We start from the raw sequence: 23,733 nt of genomic DNA on the forward strand, positions 1-23,733 counted from the left end.
TAATCAAGGGGAATGAACAAGGAAATTCTGACATTTCTAGAGATAGTTTAAGGAAGAATAGTTTTAGCTTGGTTCCTGAAGAGGAATATCCTCTATAGTAAAGCAGGTCCCCTAAAAGACTTGATCATGCTCAGTTTTAATTGTATGAGTGATCAATCACCCATGTGGCTGTGTCCTCTCCTTCAGCTCCATAGTTAATCTTCCTGGTGAATCCACCCTGCGACGAGAGTTTCTCAGGCTGCAGCAGGAAAACAAGAAAAACCCATTTTCAAAGCAGCAACAACTGAGGCGAGAACAGCAGCAGCAGCAGCTGCTATGGCAACGTTTAGAGCAGGAGCACCAGGATCTGCTGCGAAAGCAGCAAAATCTGCAGCAGGATCAGCAAAATCGGCGGCAGAAGCAACAAGATCCGCAGCAGGGGCAACAAGATCTGAAGCAGGAGGAGCAAGATGTGCAACAGGGGCAGCAAAATCTGCAGCAGAAGCAACAAGATCCACAGCAGGGGCAGCAAGATCCGCAGCAGGGGCAGCAAATTCTGCAGCAGAAGCAACAAGATCCACAGCAGGGGCAGCAAGATCCGCAGCAGGGGCAGCAAATTCTGCAGCAGAAGCAACAAGATCCACAGCAGGGGCAGCAAGATCCGCAGCAGGGGCAGCAAATTCTGCAGCAGAAGCAACAAGATCCACAGCAGGGGCAGCAAAATCTGCAGCAGAAGCAACAAGATCCGCAGCAGGGGCAGCAAATTCTGCAGCAGAAGCAACAAGAGCCACAGCAGGGGCAGCAAATTCTGCAGCAGAAGCAACAAGATCCACAGCAGGGGCAGCAAAATCTGCAGCAGAAGCAACAAGATCCACAGCAGGGGCAGCAAAATCTGCAGCAGAAGCAACAAGATCCACAGCAGGGGCAGCAAGATCCGCAGCAGGGGCAACAAGATCTGCAGCAGGAGAAACAAGCACCTGAGCTACTGCCAAAGTTGCAAATACTGCAGCAGGAGGAGCAAGATGTGCAACAGGGGCAGCAAAATCTGCAGCAGAAGCAACAAGATCTACAGCAGGGGCAGCAAGATCCACAGCAGGGGCAGCAAAATCTACAGATGGAGAAACAAGCACCACAATTACCGCCAAAGCCTCAGAAACAACCTCAGGTACTGCCAAAGCTGCAACTACCACAGCAATTAGAGCATCACCAGGAGCAGCAGCCTCCAAGGCAGGAGCAGCAGCCGCCTCCAAGGCAGGAGCAGCAGCAGCCTCCGAGGCCGGGACAGCAGCCTCCGAAGCAGGAGCAGCAGCCTCCAAGGCAGGAGCAGCAGCCTCCAATGCCTCCAAAGCAGGAGCAGCAGCCTCCGAAGCAGGGACAGCAGCCTCCAAAGCAGGGACAGCAGCTGCCAAAGCAGGGACAGCAGCCTCCAAAGCAGGGACAGCAGTTGCCAAAGCAGGCAGCCCGTCACCAGGGACAGCAGCCACAACAGTCTCCAGATCATCACTGGCTGCATTTTCCCCCAAAGCCCAACCATCACCATACACAGCTGCTACCAAAGCATATAGCCTATTACCAGATACATCATGGGCTACAGTTGACAGGCCATCACCACACACAACTGCTGTCGAAGCAGATAGCCCATTACCAGCTGCAGCAACCACCAAGGGTGTCAGTCCATTACCAGGCACAGCATCCACCCAAGGTGCTAGTCCATCACCAGATGCAACAACCAAAGGTGCCTCCCCATCACCAGGCACAGCAGCCACCAAAGGTGCCGCCCCATCTCCAGGCACAGCAGCCACCAAAGGTGGTACTCCACCATGTGCAGCAGCAACCAAAGGTATCAGTTCATCACCAGGTACAGCAGCCACCAAAGCTGCCAGCCTATCACCAACAAGCACAGCTGCCAACCTATCACCAGGCAAAGCAACCAGCTCAGCAGCTGGCCCATCGTCAGTTGAAGCAGCCTCCTCATCCTTTGTCACCATACCACCAGCCTCAGCAACCAGCCCAGCAGCTTCCACAGCAGCTGGCCCATAACCAGATGAAACAGCGTCCACAGCAGCCTGTTCACCACCAGACACTACTGCAACCAAAGCAGCAGCAGCAGCAACTCAAAGACCAGGATAAGACCCAGGATCCAGTCCTGACTGAGTGGCAGAAATGCAAGGAGCAGCAGAATGAGCAGAGGAAACCTGAGGATGTAAGAGTTGGTTGATGTGTATTGCCCATGTCAAATCTAGGTGCCCTTGATGCATAAGTATATCATTCTCATAAAAATTTTGTACAGATGAAAAAGTATACATATATATTAGAAGTTAATTTTTTCTTAATTGCTTTTTTTGGTGATAGCAAGATCTGATCTTTTTCTCAAAGCTTTTGTGTCTTCCCCTCTTTCAGATAAAAATTCCTTGAAATTGTGTCACCTCTATCACAGACCACCTTTGTGTATATATTTGGTCTAGTGTAGTTGTTCCTCCCATTTTTCTTCTTTAGTGCCATTTCTTATTGCCTCATGTAGCTGATTTAGGACTGTAATGTTAGGATACAAATGTGGTGGCTCTACTGTCAATGATAGGGAAAAGAGGTTGTTTTAAAAATTTTTACAGAGCTTTTACAGATCTTTTCCATTCTTTTGTTTGTTGAGTTCCTTCTAGCTTCATCATTAAATGTCATAGGGATGACTTTTCTTAATTGGGCTTCTCAACAAGCCCTTTATAAATTTATTTTGCTCTATCTTTAAATGGCTCTTATTGTTAGAAAGCTGTCTAAGCTATCCAAGACAGCTACCATGTATTAAATGCACAAAATATGCTATATTCTCTCGTCTAGGTTAAGAATCCTTCAACCCATCCTCATATGGTATGATTTTGAGGCTCTTTACCATCTTGGTTGCCTTCCTGTGGACTCTTCAGTTTGTCAATGTCCTTCCTAACATGTAGTGCTCAGAACTAGATAGAGTACTCTAGACATGATTTGACCAGGGCAAGAACATGCAGTACAGTGAGAGATTCTCCACTTTAGTTCTAGTCATGTAGCCTAAGCTCACATTGCCTTTTCTGGCTACCATATCACACTGGTGATCAACAGCAATAACTACAATCCAAGAGAAACAGAGTATACTCAAAAGAATTAGAGTAGGTGAGTGTTGGGAGCTTTAATTAGCTTGTTTAAATGACTCGTTTAGCAAGCTGATATTATGAACCTAGCACAAATAGCCATATTGTCGTCACTCACATCCCTTGTGCAAGATTTCCTTGTGGCCTTCCAGTCATTCACTCTTCCCTTATAGAGACTTTCAGCAGGGGTGGGGAACCTGTGGCATTGAAGCTGCAGGTTCTCCACTTGCCTAGAAAGTTCAGAAACTTGCCATGAAGATATACTATGCAACACAGAATCTGACCAGACTCCTTATCACAGGTCACCAGTAGTGGCCTTGCTGAGAAACAAAACAGAACCCTAGGCTGCATGTACTCTTGCACCCAGTATACCCAGTGAGGCAACAATCTCTAACCTTAACAAGCAGTGTATAATCACATGGGTCAACTACAGGGTCCAGACTGAAGAGAGAAAAGGGAGACCAGATGAAATTGATGGACAAAGAGAATAGGGTGGTAGGAAATGACTGGAGTTTGCAGTTCGAAGGAAGAGGAGGTTTAAAGGGAATGAGGTCCAAAGACAGAAAGATGGGAGACCATGAGCAGAGAGCTTGCAGAGAACTTTTAAAGCTACATTTTGCTCAGGTGACTGCAGGGGTGTATCCTATACAAGAGCATATAGTTTAGAGAACATGTTTCATGGTGCTGGTGGAACGTGTGTGTACAGATAAACTATTTCTGCTATTCTATATACCACAAAACCCTGTTTAACTCTAGTACTAGGCAACAAGGGGTGCTAGGTTCTAGGTAATAGAATGCCCTGGATAATTAAGGGTTAACCCCCCCAACTATTTGTTTCACTCTCTTATTTTTCAAAATGTCTGATCCCCTTACTCTGCTTCTCTAAGTTCAGTATACATCAGTATTCAAAGAAAGTGAGCTTGTTGACAATAATCAAACCTTTGCTGATGGAGGTTTTTGCAGGACCTTTCAGTCATAACTCTGAACATCACTCACAATTATACAATATTGATGGCTATTGGCCTGAACCTGGCCTCAGCCCAGGCCATTCCTTGAAAGATGTTTTTTGATGAAATCCTTGAGGTGAGCTAGTATTCTGTTTGTGTGAATAGTTTTCTCTCAAAATTCAAATCAGAAACAAATTCCCTTTAACCAAGGGCTTGGGATACTGCTAACATTGTTTTGGTGGAGTTCTAGTTATTCAGAATTTTCCTAGATTTCTTTTCCAATTTTGCCTTAATTTGGTATTTAGTCTAGCATTTATCACTAGGAAGGTAAGATGGTACAACGGAGTGCACTAGACTTGGAGACAGAAAATTGAAGCTCAAGTCCCGGCTTCTCTGTAAACAAGCTGTATGACCTAGGTCAAATTACTGTCACTTTCTAAGTCAGTTTCTCATCTACTAAAGGAGAACTTAACCATGGAAATATGGCTTTAAAACTTGAAGGGACCTTACAGGTTGTCTAGTCCAAAAATGTCCTTTGTATAAATAAGGAAATTGAGACCTAGAGGAAGGGAAGTGACTTACCCAAGGTCACACACAATCCTAGGGGCTATCTGATCCAACCCCCTCATTTTAAGAGGAGGAAACTGAGACTCAAGGATATGAAATGATTGGCTCAAGGTCACATATAGGATCTTAGACCTCAAGCTGGAAGGGCTCATCAAAGGCATCAAGTCCAACCCCTTCATTTCATAGACGAGGAGACTGAGGCTCAAAAAGGGGCAGTGACTTATTCCTGCTCACACATAGGACCCTAGATCTAGAGCTAGAAAAAACCTCAGAGGCAATCAAGTCCAACCTTCCCATTTTACTGAGTGGGAAACTGAGGGGGAATGATTTGCCCATTGTCAGACAGCTAGCTAGCAAGGGTCTGGGGGGTAGTGTTCAATCTCAGCTCTTCCTGACCTTGGGTCCAACCTTTTGTCTGACTCTACCACTTAACTGTCTTCTTGACTTGAAGCAGCTAACTGTTTTTGAGTTCTTAGAATGCGTGTTCCATTTCTTTGGTGGCACTAAAAAGGCAGGCCTCCTGGTGAGACTTCACGGGTGAGTTGGTACTTTCTGGCAGCCACTGACAAGCCATAGGAAACAGGAAACTACAAAAGCAGTGTGGAAAAGAATCACCCAGAAAATAACACCAGCTGAAATTGGAGATGGTCGATCCAAATTGTGTGCTCTAGAAATAAATAGAGTGACTTGTACTTAGTAAGGTGGATATAATGAACCCAAATAAACTACTGAATTCTGGGAAGACCATTGTACAAAGAAACTATATGTTGTCTAGTCCAACAATGTCCTTTGGGATGGGAAAACCTTAAAATCTAAATTATAGCTGCTAATTACCTCTAGCAGTAGCAGAGTAGGGAGGGAGCTCAGCCAGCTAACTTTTCTATAGCCCCTCTTGGTAACAGATCAATTTACTTACTTGCTCTCATTTGATCTTCACAATGACCCTAGGAAGTCGATTTTTGGTTCAGCCAGGTTTGGTTTTTGAAGTAGGCCTCTAAAGATGAAGTTCTTAACCAGAGGTCCATGAATTTGGGTTTTTGGTTTTTTTAATTTTTGACAACTATATTCCAATATAATTGCTTTCATTGTCTAATCTTATATTTTTTATGTTTTTAAACATTATTCTGAGAAAGAGTCTTGTCTTCCAAATGAGTTCATAACCCCCCAAAAGTTAAGACCCCTTGCTTTAAGCAATGGCAGAGGTTTTTAATGGGGAACTCTCTCTACCAACGCAAGTTAGCCTTTGTGGGCTGCCTAGGGCACGGAGAGGTTGAGTGACTTGCCCAGGGTCACATAATCAGTATGAGTCAGAAGTAAGAAGAAGCATAGCATGGAGTAGTAGATAGCCTGCCTTAGCTTCAGGAGGTATCACAAGTAATTCAGAGAGGTGATTTGACCAAAATCACACAGTTAGGAAGGGGGCAAAGCCAGATCTCAAACCTAGGTCTTCAGATTTCAGGTTGTCCATTTGAATCAGGTCTGTGCATAGGATGAACTTCCACTCCAGCCATTTCCCAAGAAGTTTTTCTAGCTACTTAGGGAAGTGTCATCCTGGTCTGAGGAACATGAGGTATAGCCAAGGGAGAGCCCCAAAGTAGGGATTTGTGACCATATCCCCAAGTTCCAGCTCTGGCCACAGTACAGTCTTTTTACCTTCTCCCTGCCCCTCACCATCTTGTTTCAATCAGTGCAGAAGGTCACTCCAATCTTGTTTCCCAGAGCTGATCTTGAAGTTTTTTTGTGTTAAAAAGACAGGCAATTGCCTGATTTAGATGGGCAAGCAGAAACTCTCCTAAACTCCTACATTCAGTTAAGTCTCTGGTTTAGGAGAAAGTAGAACATTTTTGTAACACAATCTTAGAGAGCTCTTGATGCAGCTATAAAACCAAACTGAGGAATAAGATGAAAGCTTACTAAATAGCACAGGAAGTTGGGGTTTATGAGTAACATAGAGAACAATTTTTCATACTTGGAAAGTATTTAGAGGATTGAAATACATTACCTCTATGGATGGAGGAGTTACCGTTGATATTTGCCTTTGGAATTGTTAATTTAACATATTAATTTTATCCTTTTTTTTTTAAAGAAAAAACCAGAGGATGTTCCACATGTTAAAAAATCTCATCGGACCCTTCCCAAAGATCAAACTCAGCTGTTATCTCTACAATATGATCACAAGCCACAGACCAAAGAGTCTCCAAAGGCTTTGAAAAAGACTCCAGATTCCTCCCCAAGCAGCTCGAAGAAAGAGGTAAAATTTCTCTAGGTGACATGGTACAACTTTCCAGCAAGTTAAGTATGTAGATAAAGCAATGCATCTAGTTATTCATACGTTGTCTCCTGAAATAATGCCGCTCTTGAACTTCCTTTTAAACAGCCAATAGCCACATTTGTCTTCTCTGAGATATAGAGAGATAGCCCCTACCAGCTGGGTTTGGTCTGCTTCACTATGGACCTGCTGTAGGGCACAGCCATGGAGCTAGACCTCAGGAGCACTCATTTTGGGGTTCACAGTACATTAAGAGAGCTCATGGTGAATCAAGAAAGCATCATTTTTCAGCCCCTCCCCCAGTTTTGTGTGCTCATGAAAAAGCTCACATTGATTCTCCAATCTCCTGATTGACTTTTTCATGGCAGCAAAAAGTTACAAAGGTCCTTTTTTCTGTTCAACATTGCCAAAATCTGCCTAGCTTCCCTTGGTTCATTTGTTTTCCTGGTTCTCTTAGAAGATATTCTTTACAATTTTCCACTTGAAGCTAGAGTAGGGAATGGGCTGTCAATGCTTGGCTTTCATTTTTTAAAAAGGTTTTATTGATGCTCTTTTAAATACTATAACTATCATTTTCAGTGACTCCTGGCCCACTCCTTCATAAACCTTCCCTTATAACAAAGAAGTACAGCTACCCAAAAGAAATCAGTACATCTGATAATATATTCCTCATCTTATACCTATGTTCTTTCACTTCTCTGTTGAAAAGGAGACAGACTTCAATTTGTTTACCCATTCTCCAACCAATAGGTACCCACTTTGTTTACAATTCTTTGCTACAACAGAGTGCTGCTAGAAATATTTTTGTATACATGAGGTCCTTCCTTTTGTCTGTGATCTTTTTAGGGTATATCCCTTGTAAAAATATTGTTGGATGAAAGGGTCTGTTCTGTTTAGTGACTTTTCTAGTATAATTCAAAATTATTTTCCAAAACAGTTGGACTCTCGTACAGCTTTAGTGATAGTATATTGATGTACCTGTCTTCCTCAAAGCCCTTCAACATTTAACTTTTGCCATCTTTGCCAATCTAATGGGTGTGAGACAAAAACCCAGAGTTGTTTTAATTTTCGTAACTTTAGTAAAGTAACTGCCTATAAAATAAATACCCCAAAATCATCAATCTTTTTATTATTACTAATAAAAACTCAGCATAAGGAGAAAAAGGAATTCCATTCAAATTAACTACAAAATGCATAAACTATCTGGGAGTTAGCCTTATCAAGACATACTCAGGACTTAGCTAAGTACAGTTATAAAACATTGTTTTTAGAAATAAAAAACAAATAATTTGAGAAATATTCATTGTTCATGGTTGAGACATGCCAATATAATGAAAAATTACACTGCTACTTAAATTAATAATCATATTATCTGCAAATAGTGATTATCTTGCCTCATCTTTCCCTATTCTTATTCCTTCAATTTCTTTTTCTGGTCTAATTGCTAATGCTAGCATTTCTAGAACTAAATCAAATAATAGTGATGAAAATGGATGTTCTTTCTTTACCTCTGATTTTACTGGAAAAGGTTCTAGTGTTTCTCCATTACAGATAATGTTAGCTTTTATTTTTATACAAATCGTATTAAGGAAAGGTTCATTTATTCCTCTGTTTTTAGTGACTTTTTAAAAATAAGTGACCTTGGTTTTCACTTTTTAGAAGGCTAAGAGCACAGCTACAATTTGTTTCCCTCCCCCAATCTTTTCTAGATGGCTGCTGTGCTCCTGAGGTGTCTAGGTCATGGTGGGGTAGTGGTTCTCAAACTTTTTTTTTTGCTTATGGAAGAGTATTTCATTGTTGTAAGGAATCATGACATACTAAAACATTTAAATTGACAACAGAAGAAGAGTTCCTAGGGAAACTGGGCTTCCAGGCCCATTACTCCAGCCTTGAAATTTCTCTGCCTCTCCTTCTCCTCCTCCACACCAGGACTTCCAGCAGAGGAAGGGACTTTATGTCTCCTCTGATACAGTTGCTATTGTGACCCTACTTATGCCAAATCTGAAGGCACAGCTAGGGAAGTGTCAGGCTGTGGAATGGAGTTTCATGGTATACCCTTTGAGAACCACTTGTTGTAGGGTTTGGGTAACAGCCATTTCCCACTATGTTTCTTGTCTGTAGTAATAGGCTTAAGGAAGGAAGGAAAGAAGAGAGGGAGGTAGGGAGAGAGGAAGGAAGGGAGAGAGGAAAGGAGAGGGAGAGAGGAAACAAGCATTTATTAAGTGTCTACTATGTTCCAGATGCTGTGTTGGGTGCTAGGACAAAATCGAGACAGTCCCTTCCATCAGGGAGTTTGCATTTTTAAAAGAGGAAGATAATTCGTATTTTAATAAGGGAAGATAATTCCTATAGAGGAGTAGTGGCCAGAAAACATCAGAGACAGCAAATGGAGCCATAGATTTGAACACCTTTTCTAGGAATGTGTTTATGTGAATTGAACAGGGAGGAGGTACATGTCTGGAAGACAGATGGCCAGAATGCAGTGTGATGGATCTGAGGGCATATAGATATGGTGAACTCTCTGCAATCATAATTTTCGGGCCCCAAGTTGGGTGCTTAAATGTCAGGTGCTTGAGTGAGAGGGTAGAGCTGAAGTTCAAAATTCTATTAGCCCAGTCAATTAGAGCATGATGTTAATGATAGGTTCTGTTCTTGTGCAGGAAATATAGCATGGCCATGGCCTGAACTCCTAATCCTAGAAAACTATTGTTCAAAAATGTCATAAGGGCAATGGACTAGCTGAAAGTACATGAATTCAGTGTAGTCTATGTGCATGTCCCTCCGCATGTACAAGTATGATCCCGTGTTGGTGATGTGTCAGAAAACTTGCTTTCATCTTGTTATTACTGATCAACATCAGGGCCCCAGGTCATTGCCTTCTTTTCTTTAGTCACTGCTGCTATGAAGCCTTCCACTGGCAAATCTCCATTACATACTTGCCCAGCAATACTAAAAGAGTCCTTTAAAGTGAATGATGATTATTGCTCTATAAATCCTAACGGCTGGCAGAAGAGTTTGTTTTACCAAAAGGGGACACTGCATCTTTCCTGAAGTCTTGTTCAATGATGTGTTTGCTTTTGGTCTCATGTAATAACACCTAGTTGTGACCCTCATCTTCTCAATCTGCTTGAGAGTAAATAGTCACTCAGCTAAGAGATCAATTGTGCCTCTTTGGTTCAAAGTCACCTGTGTTTTACATGCATTAGTTGTTATTCTTGATTTCTTTAGAATGCTAACTATTTCTCAGAGAAGCCTGGAATGAATGAGGAGGGAAAGAAACTGAAAGTGTTAAGGGCCTCTGTACATATGTTCATTGTGTTCACTGACATACATATGCATATGTATACATATATACACACACATTTATATATGTATATATATATATTTTTTTTTTCATTTCTAAGACAAAATGCTGCCTGTCCAAAATAGGGATTATCTTTCTTGTTTCTATCTGTAATCTTTTCTGGGAATTTTGTAACCAGTTGAGTTCATCACAAAACATCTCTGCCTTTATATTCTTTTTTGCATCTACTTCCCAGGGTCAACAATTTTCTGAGAAATCAACTCCCTGAACATAAATAAAGAGGCTTAGGCTGGGACTATCCAATGCCAAACACCAGGATGAAAAGTGAAAAACGCAGGCGGCCATCCAGATGTTTGACGGCTAAACATCTGGATAGGTTTAGAGATAAGTGATTGCCAAAACATCTGGATGATTAGCTGCATTATTTTGTTTCTCATCCAGCTGTTTCCTGGCATGTCAAGAGGTTGTGTGGTGCAATGGAAAGAGAGCTGGCTTTGGATTCTGAAGACCTGGGTTTGAATCCTGGCTCTTACCACTGTGTGACCTGTGTGACCTTCTGCAAATCACTTCACTTCTCTGGGTCTCATTTTCTTCCTCTGTAAAAAGGGGGTGTTGGGCTCAATGACCTTTGAGGTATCTTCCAGCTATATGATGTTGTGTACAGACAGACTTGGCAAGTCAGTGCCTAGAAAAAAAAACATCCTAGGGGAAAAATACCAGCATCCTATAGCCAGCAATGTTTCTGCAAGACAGAAGTGATCACACCTTTGTGGTTGTCAGAACATAAGCCCTAGATTTTTAAAAAATCTGTTATGTTGAACTTTTCTTTATCAAAGATTTAAATGCAGCTATCAGTCCATGCTGTAGAAATTATGGATTTGTTCATCAGCTAAAAAAAATACCCTGAACCCCAAATAGATGATACCCAAATAATACAGATATAAGCCTAAGTCCCAGGGCCTGTGGATCTTGACAAAAAAGAAAATGCCCTTCTAATTGAAGCATAGCCTATTGCTGAGCACATGCTCTATCTCAGGAAGATTTTGACTCAAGAAAGAATTGGGGAAAAAATCTGAATTTTCTCATCTAGAAATCAATATTTATTTTCAAAACATTGCCTGTGACCCCATAAGCAAGTTGTCTGCAAAATGGGTGGAGTCAGGGACACACAGGCATGGTCTCTCTTAACCCTCAGTCTGAGCTAATCAGTATCAATGAGATAAGGATGGTTGGATTATTTGAAGCTTTTGTTATGTTTTAATGGGAAAACATAGTTCAATCCAGTCTACTCAGCCCTCTTGCAGGGACAGAGCCTGAGGAGGAATGACTAGCAAACTGTCAGAGTAATTATCCATCTTGGTTTCTGGCCCATATTTTATAAATATCCACTTTGTAGAGGAAGTGGAATATATTGCAAAATTTTGTTCATGCATAAAGCTATCCACAGAATGTCAAAAGGATCCCAGATTTCAATGCTGGAAATGACCTCAGAGGCCATCTCATCCAATCCCATCATTTTGCAGAGGAGGAAACTGAGACACAGAGAAGTGAAGTGACTTGCCCAGAGTCACACTGATAGTTAACATCACAGGCAAGATTTGAATCCAAGTCTTTGAACTCCGGAGCCCCTGCTCTTTCCACTGCACTACAGGCCTTTGGCATATTGGATGGGTCACCCAGGAAAGACTGATGGGAGGATATAGATAAGAGGGCATGGATGGATGGTGATCACAGAGACTGGCAAAACTATAGCCTAAGAGTCAAATCTACTGGCTGCCTGTTTTTGAAAGGCCTGTGAACTTTACGATAGAACTTTATTTTAAAAAATGGAAAAACCATTCTTAGCTCATAAGCTGAAGGTTGGATGACCATAGTTTGCCAACAGCTGATCTATATCATTGGTATAAAACTCAAACAGAAACAGATCCCTGGAGGCCATATATTGACTTAGAAGACTGCAAATTAGCATTGTCTATATTGTGTTGTATTTTTATTTATTAAACATTTCTCATTTACATGTTAATCTGATTCTGGCCACACTGGGGAGTTTTGCTTGCTACAAGTTTGACGCCTCTGCTCTAGACCACTGGAATGCATCACCACATTGATGAGAGTAGAGATCCATTGAAGGATCAAAGCTAAATAGAATTCTGCAAACTGTTGGTGATCACTAATCGTCAGGCAGGCAAGGGTCACATTTTCAGCAGTTCTCTTCTGCCCCACTCCCATCCCCAACCTCAGGCTTCTTCTCCTGTGCATGCTTCTAAGATGTCTGAACCATATCTGATAGAGTTCCCCAACTCAGTGAGATAGCCTTCCACATGTCACCATTTCTCTCTCTCTGAATAGGACCTGCTGTCAACAAGGACACACTATAACTTTCCCAGCACCAGTTTCTTACTGTTGCTCCTGAGTTCTAGGATCACTCATTACTTATGACTCTGCCCCCAATGACTAAAAACGTATCCTGTTTGTGTCTAGCTGTTAGAATTCACTTAGGCCTTTGATCATAGGTATGCAAAGCAAATTCATTCAGTCAGGGGGCAAGTATAGTCATATTACAGAGCATTGTGATAATTAACATAAACTTGTTTATCGACATTTTCCCAATAACTGTAATTGTCATTCCCTACCATTCAGCAGGGTGGACTTTAGTCTATGTGTCTCTCATTTGATTCAGTATGTCTTTACTTTTGTAGTTGTGTTCTTTGTATGTGATATATTGTTGAAGTTTTTTTTTCTTATCTATTCTGTCATTTTTTCCTTTTATTGGATAGTTTAATCCATTTATACTTAAATTTATGTTGGTTATGCTTGTATTTTCCTCCATTTGTTTCATTAATGTTGCTTTTTTGAAATCCCCTTCCTATTAATGTCAGTACTTTGTCCTTGTAATTAATTTTTCTTGCACTACTTCAATGTTGATCTGTTCCACAGTGTTTCTCCTCTCCCCCTACTCTTGTTTGCCTACCCTTTCCCTAGTTCTTGGATTTTACTTAAATTATTCATTTTTTTCTTTTCTTTCTTTCTTTAGTTAGTTATTTAGTTATTTCTCCACTTCTTTCTGTCTCTTCCTTTTCCCCAGTCAGTTAAATGGTTAGTTTAAAATCTCCCATCTCTAGAAGGCACATATAACTGCTCTGAACTATTTTTTCCAGGTTGCTTCTTTCCTTGTTTTTGGAGAATTGTTGTCATTGTTAAGTTTCCAAAAAGTAGCAGCGACCTAGTACAATACCATGTGTCAGTCAGAATTTCAAGTGCCAGCAAACTGCTGGCCATGGTGCTGACATAGCTAAAGGACCTAGATATTACAAGAAAAAAACTTGCTGCTCCTCAGTCCAGATGGTGACTATATCTCTCCTGGCAATCATTTAGGTGTTCATCATCTATTAGACTCACTGGGGAAACCTGACTCCCTTCCTAGTTATCATGTACAATTGCACTAGCGTGATAGTTTCAAAACACTGGATGCTCTTGGAATATTTGGCTTGATATAGAACCCTGCCTTCTCACTATCTGGTGTATAGCCCTCAAATCCCTGCTATCATTAGTTGTATACATGCTACTCATAGCTCAGACTGCTCTATAGTCTTGGTGTCATTCTCAACTTCTCACACCTTCATTTCCCATACCCATTCACTTGCCAGATCTTGTCATTTCTAACTTTCAGTCACTCAGTTGCCAAAGTGATTTTCTGAAAGTTCAGGTTTGACCACCTTAACTCCTACCCCCTACTCAATAAACTCCACTGACTTCCTATTAACTCTAGCATCAAATAAAAAATCTTTTGTTTGGCATTTCAAGCTCTTCACAATCCGGCCCCTTCCTACCTTTCCAGTCTTCCTATACATTATTCTCCTTTATATACGCTTTGGTGCAAGCATGCTGGTTTTCTTGCTGTAGCTCCCACACAATGTTCTATCTCATGTCTTCATGTCTATGTACTAGCTGCCCCTTGGGCCTAGAATGCATCCCCTATCTCCAAGTCTCATCTCCACCTCTTGGGATCCCTAGTTTCCTTCAAGATACAGCTCAAGCACCACCTTCTTCATAAGGCCTTTTCTGGGTACCCCAACCTGTTAATACTTTCTACTTGTATCTGTTTTGTATATGCATATATGTGCATGAATATTTTCTCCACCACTAGAATAAAAGCTCCTTGAGCATTTTTTGTCTTTATATTCCCAACACTTAGCATAGCACCTGGCGCATAGTAGACCCATAATAAATGCTTGTTGATTGATTCTTGTGGTATAGGATTGATGTTTCCTTCATTCTATGAGTATTGAATCCCTACTGGTACGTGACTGTGAGGGGTGAAGGGCATTACAACGTGGTCCTCAGCTGAACCAATGGTATTTTCCATGGCACTGAATAAGAGTTTGATCTTAGGCCAATCTTACCTTTGATTCCTGTCTTAAGATAAAACATTTAGGGGCTTAGAATTTTTTCCATCAGTAAAGAGATCAAAACTGGGGAAAGCTATTTTGATGAGGAGAATTTGCTGAGTAGCTCAAGAACAGAGTTTTGGACATTATAGGTTATCTTCCTAATATGGACTTCAGGAAGCAGATAGAACTTTAGATTGACAGATGATAATTCTCATCAGGTACTTGGGAAGTGTGTCATGTAGAGCTTGCCATGATTTGGATATCGAAATGTATTTTTAATAAAGTAGTGAGGTACCCTTCCTCTTAGGGAGAAGGGCACTGTGTCTGTGGCCTCGAGCAGAGACACTCCATTCCTCCCATGGCCACATCAGAGGCCCACATCAGAAACACTAGTTTCTGATCAATATCATCTGTGGACTCACAGATGTCCTGGTCCAGGGATGAACCCAAGCATCTAGTTCAGAGTGTATGTTTAATACTGGGACACTTGGTCTTCTAGGGTACCTTATCTCAGTTATAATTTAATTCTTTGAGTTTTTGAATAAGAAAAGTAAGAGATAACCAATACTAGAAGCATGTAGAACACCCACTTTCCTATTTTGTTTTTCAGGTGAACATTAAGACAAAGAAATCTGAGGGTGTCCAGACACCTTTGAGCTGGACCCTTGCCCACGACTCTCTTCCCCATACTCGAGTGATATCTGGCAGTAGGTCTAGTCCTTGTACACCAGCTTTGCAGAGGACAGGAACGACAAAGGTAAGATGACCTTTCCTTCTCAGTAAGATGATTAACATTCCTCAGTTATTAAAGGAAGGGCTTTGGAGGTAGGAAGGGATCTGCATCACTCACTCTCTCACTTCTCCATATTCTCATTAGGACAACAGTTGCTTCCAACATTGCCCAACTGCTTGATGCTTTTTAATTGGATAGCCCTTTTCTTGGTTTCCATTGCATGATTTTTCTTTAGGATCTGGTACATTAAAGGAATCTCTCTTCCCTTTTTTCCCTAGAGCATGAGCTCATTTGAACTCCTAAAATAATGTTGATTGTTCCTTTTCTTCCTTTCTATGGTGATAATTGTGGGGGGTGGGGTTGTTTTTGTTTCTGGTGGGAGGTGAAAGAAGAGTTGGTAGGCAGGTTTTTGTTTCTGGTGGGAGGTGAAAGAAGAGTGGGTAGGCAAAGGAGAGAGAGTAGGAATAGTCAGACAGGTAGAAGGAGAACCAGAAGGAAGTAGTGTCAGGGAAGTCAAGAGAGAAAAGAGTGTCCGGAAAAGGGAAAGTAGTCAACAGTATCAAAAGCTGTGTCAGGGACAAGGACGATGAAAACTGAGAAAGACCATTAGATTCCAGTCCTCAAGTGTCAGGAGTTGGAAGGGACCTCAGAAGCCATCTAGCCCAATCTTCACCTGAGCCAGAACCCCCTGGACATCACTCTACCTGACAAGTGGTCATCTAGTCATTGCTTGGAGACCTCCAATGAGGGAGAACCCACTACCCTCTGAGGTTCCATTTTTTGGACAACTAATTAATAGGATCACAGGTTAAGAGCTGGAAGGGGCCTTAAAATCCAGCCTTATCATTTAAGCCCAAAGATGTTAAGTGATTTGTTCAAGAACACAAAGAGTCAATGTCCTTACCCAAGAATCCAACCCAGATCCTCTGAATCCCAATCTTGTACTCTTTCCAGTGCCCTGTAGGAAGTTTTTCCTTAAAACAAGCTGAAACTGATTTTTTTGAATCCAACTGTAAGACCTTGCATTTCTCCTGGTTTCATTCATCTTCTTCGGTTTATCACAATGGTCTAGTCTGTTGAGATCTCAGGACCTGACTTAATCACCTACTGTGTTAGTCATCCCTTTCAGCTTTGTGTCACCTACAAATTCGAGGAGCATGCCTCCTGTGCCTTGATTTTAGTTACTGATTTTTTGTGGTCTGACCCTGATTTCTTTGATGTAGAAAACTTCCTCTACCAATGCAGTTCATGTGTTGCCTGCTCTGCAACTTCTAGCCTTAGCGAGTGACCTGGAGCACTGAGAGGAAGTTAAATGGCTTGCTTGTGGTCAAACAAGCCTGGGCCTTGAATCCCAATCTTTTCAGCTCCAAAGCCAGCTCTCTAGTCACTTTACCACGTTCCCTCTTTCCTTAGCTTTAGCCATTGGAAAGATTGAATTCTGTGCAGAATGTTCTCTTTTTCCATCTTCCTAAATCTTGCAATCTTTGAGGCTCAAACCAGGAAGAAGGTTCTAATCAGGAGGCCCAGCTCCAGCCTTGAATGACTGGAACTGCTCACTCCTTGCCTTGGTTTTCCATTGGGCAAAACAGGAGCTGTTCCCATTGGACTTGTCATCCATCTTCTCTCTATACTCATTTCTCAGGGCTCTTAATTATAAAGCACTAAATGCTAAAGTCAGCATTGATACTTCAGGGTCAAGGGAATCTTAGTTTCACTAGGGTGTTCATGTTTGAATTTAATTTATTTCCTCCAAAGAAATTCCCTTAAAGATAGACATGCTCTCTAACATCTGCTTGAGCTAAGGAATTAAGTATTTTGTTGTATATTAAGGAATGATATGTTTGTTTTTGGTGCTTTTATAAAAGTACCATAAGATTTATGACATGATTTTGACTAATGAGGTTACAGGATCATGACTGAGTCTGTGATGACATATATGTATGTCTCCTTTATTTCGATATATGTAAAGAATGAGAACCTCCGGCTGAGCAAAGACAACCACCACAGCTACTCCCTCTCAGACATGGCCATCAGACCTAAAACCTCAGCGCAAGATGATGTCTTTTGGAGCATGTACCCAGTTGAAGATCAGCCTCCAAAGGTACTGCTTCTTCTCAATGATTATTTAATTCCCTTTCATACTAATCTGGATGACAGAGAAAGTGAGGGAAGATGTCCAGCTCTGCTTTAGTTCTGGGGTGGGGAGCTGGGAAGTACTGCAGATAACCAGGGGTTTCCATGATGTCCCAGAACATGGTCATTTCCATTCAACGTACTTTTTGAGGGGAGGGAACAGATGCTGCTTTAAAAAAAAAGCTTCATTGATCCTTAACTCCTCCAATGACTCCATTATCTCAACAATTCAGGCATTCCCTCCTATGATACAGATCTCACCTCACTCATGTCTGCCCATTCTGGGCCAAACTTGTCCATGTCCTTCCACATATCCAACCAGCATGCTAGAGGCTTTCCTCTCTTTCTCTTGACATCACTGAGGCACCATTGGATTCTGGATTCTGGATTCTGTATCTACAGTGATAGCTTTTGTCTTTTTTTATATACCACATTGTTTTATTAATAGAACCCTCCCTTGTGACCAAGAAAAAATAGTTAAGCAAAACAACCTGTCTCCCATTTCTTAGCATTGAACACTTATAGTCTCCTTCCTCTACTGAAGAACAAGGAAGTATCCATGAGAATTTCTTGAGGGTCCCTGTGCCTTATACTGTGCTAGATGCCATAGGATTTGTGGAACAAGTATAGAACCTCTAGAACCTCTAGTGTTGTTGGGAAGAGAAGATTTACTCATGTATGTTGACAGTTTGACCAGTGGTCGGATTCAAATGAATTAACAACCAGTTCTCCATGGAACCCAGCTGAGGCACCACCCCCGCTGCTGACATGGCAGGTGCAGGCCCTGCCCCCCACTAACAACCTGTTCCCCAATCTCAACCTAAAATTAGGTACCAGTTCCACCAAACTGGTATGAACTGGCTGAATCCCACCACTGAATTTGACACAAAAGAACCAGGCCCTGAGCACTATGGGACATCAGTTAAAGGAATGTTCACTATGGGTTAGACCTCATGGAGAAGGCTTTATCGAATCCCTGAATCACATATTGTTGGAGTTGGAAGGCTCTTTAGAAAGCATGAAGCCCCTTGTGTTACAGTAGAGGAGATTTGTCTTGAACCCACATTTGAAAAATAGGTGTTGAAAGTGAGGGATACAAAGAAGGGGAATAGGCATCCCAGAACAGAGGCATGGAGCAAAGAATGAGGGGGAACTGACCTGACTTGAGCCAAGGGTACCACAACAAGTAGTATTAGCTGAGGTTAGAGGACCTGATGGCCAACTGTGGCACAGAGTGGATGTGAAGGCCAAGGCCCTGGTTTTGAGTGCTGGTGTCACTTTTGTGTGAGCCTAAGGAACTCCATCTCTTGGGCAACCAGGTTTCTTCCTCTTTAAAATGAAAGGATTTGATTAGAAGAGTCCTAAAGCCCCTTCCAGCTCTGCATGTTATGATGTCCCCTCCCTAGAGAAGGACTTTGGTCTCCACCTAAGAGACAGTGCTGTGTTATGAAAAGAATACTGAATGGGAAGTCAGCATCATGGACTCATAGCCCTAGAGCAGGAAAGGATCTCAAATTCCTTGAATTTACAGGGGAGGAAACTGAGGTCCAGGAAGGGGAAGGGACTTGCCCAAGGTCACCCAGAGGATCCTAGCCCTAGAGCTGGAAGGGACCTCAAAGGCCACTTAGTCCACACCCTGCCCCCTTATTTTAAGTATGAGGAAAGAGGCCCTGGGAAGGGGGAAATGACTTGTCCAAGGGTACATAGGAAGTAATAGAGGTGAAACTTGAACCCAGACCTTCTCACTACAAATCCAGCCTTCTTTCCATTGCACCACTCTTCCTCTCATCTGATTTATAAAATCTACATATACTTTAGTTTACCAGCCATCCTGAAATTAATGCCTTGGGTTTCCAATGGTAGAGAATTGCATTGAAATATTTGGTTATATCTTTAAGGTCCCAGAAAGAACGACCTCAAGATTCCGCAGCAAGGATATCATCAACCAGGCCCGCCGCCATCCAATGTAAGTACCTCTGCACTATGTGTTCAAGCCATAGTGATTTATTTATGGCCCTTTGGAAAACTGAAGCCAGCCTCAGTGGTTCCAGACTCTCTCCGATTGAAGTCAAACCCAGAATGTTTGGAATGCCCCCAATCTTCTTTGGCCTGCATACTGTAACCACAGTTGAAATGATTTCTTTTGAAATTTTTTTGAAAATCTGTTTTACCCACATCTAAGGCAGCCAAATTTCCGAACTTGAGCTAGTTGACAGTTTGGCCCCAAAGCCTTCCCCTTTCACCATTGACCATGTGACTTGGAAGCCCAGGCTGACTCCCACGTCGCCTTGGTTTGCTATGATCATGGTTGGCCAGAATGAATCATTTTAAAGGTAACTGCAGCGATAGGGAGATACCTTGCAACAAATGTCCCCTACATAGGGACATAGGTTGATCTTCAAAGCGGATCATTCAGCAAACACACTCAAAACATTCTCTCACATCAGGAATTAATGTCATCAAAGAAACAGAGGAGACACACAGGCAAAAATCAGGCCAAAAGCTCCAAGGAACATTCCAGGATTCAAGATGATGTCCCAATAATGGCTTTATTTATTGGATTTCTAGGTCTTTCTTATTGGATGCTTCATTTTTCTCCTGACCTACCTTTTTTTGCAGCACTTTTGATACTGTATACTTGACTATACACATCAAGGTCTGTCTGGTCTGACATGAAGAACACAGTGCTCTTACCATAAGACTACCATAAGACACACCCTCCCATTGGATGCTTAGTCTTAGAGCCGTAGATCCCCTTCTGGAGAGGGAGCAAACATAGAGAGCAGAAGCTATAGGGCCTAGGGGAAGGAAGCCAAGCTATGGAGACTTTTCTTGATCACTCCTAGCTAGATAATACTCCTTAAGCCCTTATTTCTTTTCCTCCCCTAAACTTTAACTGAGGCCTGACCCCATCAGAAGCATCTGAAAGTAAAACCAGTAGCTTTCTCTCCTCCACTCCCAGAAATGGTTAGCTGTGCCTTTCTAAGGGCAAAGGGAAGAAAGCACCTTAGAAATCAGTAGTTGTTACATAGCTAAGCCACACTACTTAAAAAAAAAACCAGACCAATTGTACAGACTAAGAAGTGACTAGTGCTCTAGTGTACCAAAGTGCACCTCCCAAGGGCCTTTCACTAGAGAATTCCTCTATTCAGTTCAATCTAATTCGATGGGGACACATTTACTAAGTGTCTACCATGTGCTAGGCTAGGGAGCCAGAGCCCCAGTTTACTCTCGTCTGTGTTCTCAAGGAGCCTCCAGTCTAGGGAAGATACCAGTAACTACTGCAAAATAGAGTTGGAAGGGGCCAAAGGAGAAGCCGGCACAGAATCCTATGAGAAAGCCAAGGAGAGAACCCTCAGGGCATTTAAAATAGTATCCAGTTTACAGAAGTTATTACACAAATAACTTTTCAGGAAACCAGCTATTGGACAGTGAGATTATGAATAGAAGCTTCTGGAAAAACCAGCATGAGGGCTTCTGGTGTGTCCAAGGTCTACATGAGACAATTGCTATCTCTACAACAAAGGAGACCTTGAACCACAGAGCAGTTTGGAAGCACTGGCCAGCCCTAGTAATTCTTCAGTGTTACTATGGCTTTTTGATCTTATAGGTGTGGGAGAGAGCTGGGTGGCACAGTGGAGAACACTATGGCCTTGGAGTCAAGAAGACTGGAATTCCAAATTGTGCCTTAAACACTTAATTAGGTTGTGACCCTGGGCCAGTCACTTAACCTCTCTGTGCCTTAGTTTCCTCATTTGTAAAACAGGGATGACCACACAGGGTTGTTGTGGGATTAAAGCGCTTTATAAACTATAAAGTACTACATAAATGCTAGCTCTTAATATATGGATACTCTCTTCAAAAAATAGCGAAGCCCTTTAAAGTTTGCAAAATACTTTCCATTGATTATTTTAGAAGATTCTTAGAATAAACATAAGAAGTAGAAACTATAGGTAATAGTATCCTTTTTGGACAGATGAGGAAATTGACACTCTGAGAGACAATGGGATTTGCCAGTGATCGTAGGGAAGGTGTGAAAGGCAGCTCTTCCCAAATCTAGGTCCAAGCTCTATCCACTAGGCCCTACTGCCTTTCCACTGCTAGAGGGATCACCCTCTCCATAGTAATTCTATTTGCTATTTTTTGGAGGGGGGTTGGGGCAGAGCTCTGAATTCATTTGTGTGGGAATTTCCCAGTGGGAAAACTCCCTCTACTAAGACAATTTAGCAACTTGAAGTTTTATAGTCGAAGAGAGTTGCCTGGGCCATGTGAAAATTGTGAAGATTCAGGGTCACACAAGGTAGCATTAGCCAGAGGCAAGACGTAAAGTGAGATCATACTGACACCAAGGCTGACCTTGCATCTTGTTGGCTATACTGTCCCCAGACCTCAAACTATATTTCCTTAGGAGGGGTTAACCTGTAAAGTCAGGACAAAAAAAATCTTTCTTAGGTTCCTTTTCATTCACTTATTCATCTGACATGGTATCAGGCACTATTGCTTAGGTAATCAAATGGTCTAAACAGTATATTTAGAGAAATGGTATAGGGCTTTCTAGAACTAAATGCATTTGTAAGCTATGGGAGGTAAGCTATAACTAGCCACCTTTTCCCATAGCCACAATCAAGAAACTCTCAATTGTAAATAAGATGAAATATTTGAGACAAAATCTGATATTTAGGAATATTACCTCGGATTGGGAATGCAAGCCAGTATTCTCTTTAGTGATATATCCATGATACACACATACACACACCTGCATACATGCACAAGCTGACACACATCCTTCACCCCCATGAACACTACACTCACCTTTCTCAATCTGTGCTCAATCTGTGAAAGCTGGTCATTGGTCTGTAAGTTAAGTTGTGCTTTTTCCCTTTTTTGAATGCTAGAAAGTGGCAAATGATTTTCTGTCTTTTCAGTAGTTCCCAGACGCCATCCTCTGGGGGACGGGCTCAGAAGCCAAAGAATGGCAGTAAATTCACTGGCAACAGACAGTGGGCAATGGAATGTCGTCTGACCAACAGTGCAACATCAGGTGAATCCTTAGAGCCAAGCTTCCCCCATCACAATGCATAGCTAATGTCTAACAGCCCGTGTTCAGTCAACACAAGTGAGACTGGTTCCCTAAAAGTACTAAACCTCCTTTGTATTTCAGCAGATGCCCAGTGAGTGGTAAACCATTCTCCTGCCATAGTCTTGTTTCCTGGGATGTTTTCCTTCCAACAGTTCATACCTGAGTATTATTGCTTTTGGAGACGATAGAAGTGTCTCAGTTGCACCTGGCAACTTTTAGGGAACAAATATCTTGGCCATAAATGAAACTGTCTAAACAGCTCCCTGAAGCTTGGGGGAAGCCATGGAAAGAGGAGCCCCCACCTTCACTCTCATGCCCCCATTCTTCCACTCCGCCCCCAGAATAAGAAATGAGGATGCATCCTTGGTGGAAGCAAGCTTGGAAGGGTGGTCAAGCCTAGGTCAGGTTCTGTTGGCAACCCCAGCTCTTGACTGTCCCTGTGTTCTATGACTGTTATAATAATACACAACAAATAAAATCATAATAAGGCAGCTTGGCTTAGTGGATTGAGAGCTGGCCTTGGAATCAGGAAGACCTGAGTTCAAGCCCTCTCCCTGACACATGTGTGACCCTGCGCAAGTCACTTAAACTCTCAGTATCCCAGGCAATTCTCTAAGACTGTAAGTGGAAGAGTAGGTACCAACCTATATTGGTGGAGGGAGCACCTCGTCAAGGGCTTCCTATACCCATAAAATTACAAATCTGGTATGATAACAATGATGATAATAACTATAAAAAGTGGTTATTTTATCTACCTTGCAATAATCCATAGAAAATGAAATATGAAAGAATAAAACCAGGATAGTGACTTGTCCCAGAACTATTTGAACCATTGAAAAAGATGAGAAAAACAGGATTATAAAAAGAATAATAAATCCCATTGCAAAGTATGAAAACCCAAGACAACAATGATAAACTTGCACTTCTGGAGTATTTAAGGGCCACAAAGTGTTTTCCTCATAGATACCCTCTGGTATCATTATTATTCACCTGTTACTAGAGAAAGAAACTGAGGCTAAGAGCAAGATTTGTCTAAGATCACACAGTTTGGAAGGAGCAAAGCCAGGCCCTAAGCCTAGGCCCTCTGCCTGTATAGCTTCAGCATTTTTACCCCTTCAATACCAGTTTGGAACTGCTACCAGACTCCTGTAGGAACACTCTGGCCAGTTTTCCAGGACAGCTGGTATAGGTTTTCCATTCTCCTATGGAAA

At 42.0% G+C, this 23,733-nt stretch overlaps 1 protein-coding gene across 1 annotated transcript in view; it reads left to right on the forward strand.

The window, feature by feature from the left end:
* Positions 1 to 23,733, forward strand: part of NRK (Nik related kinase) — a gene marked incomplete at its 5' end in the record, with an annotated part of 215,747 nt that overhangs the window by 133,515 nt on the left and 58,499 nt on the right. The window contains 3 exons of the mRNA XM_036739833.1: positions 187 to 2,182; positions 15,187 to 15,333; positions 19,341 to 19,408. Coding sequence (XP_036595728.1) covers positions 187 to 2,182; positions 15,187 to 15,333; positions 19,341 to 19,408 — 2,211 coding nt within the window. The remainder of the gene's footprint in view (positions 1 to 186; positions 2,183 to 15,186; positions 15,334 to 19,340; positions 19,409 to 23,733) is intronic.

This window comes from Trichosurus vulpecula, chromosome X (assembly GCF_011100635.1).
Source record: "Trichosurus vulpecula isolate mTriVul1 chromosome X, mTriVul1.pri, whole genome shotgun sequence".
Taxonomy (NCBI): domain Eukaryota; kingdom Metazoa; phylum Chordata; class Mammalia; order Diprotodontia; family Phalangeridae; genus Trichosurus; species Trichosurus vulpecula.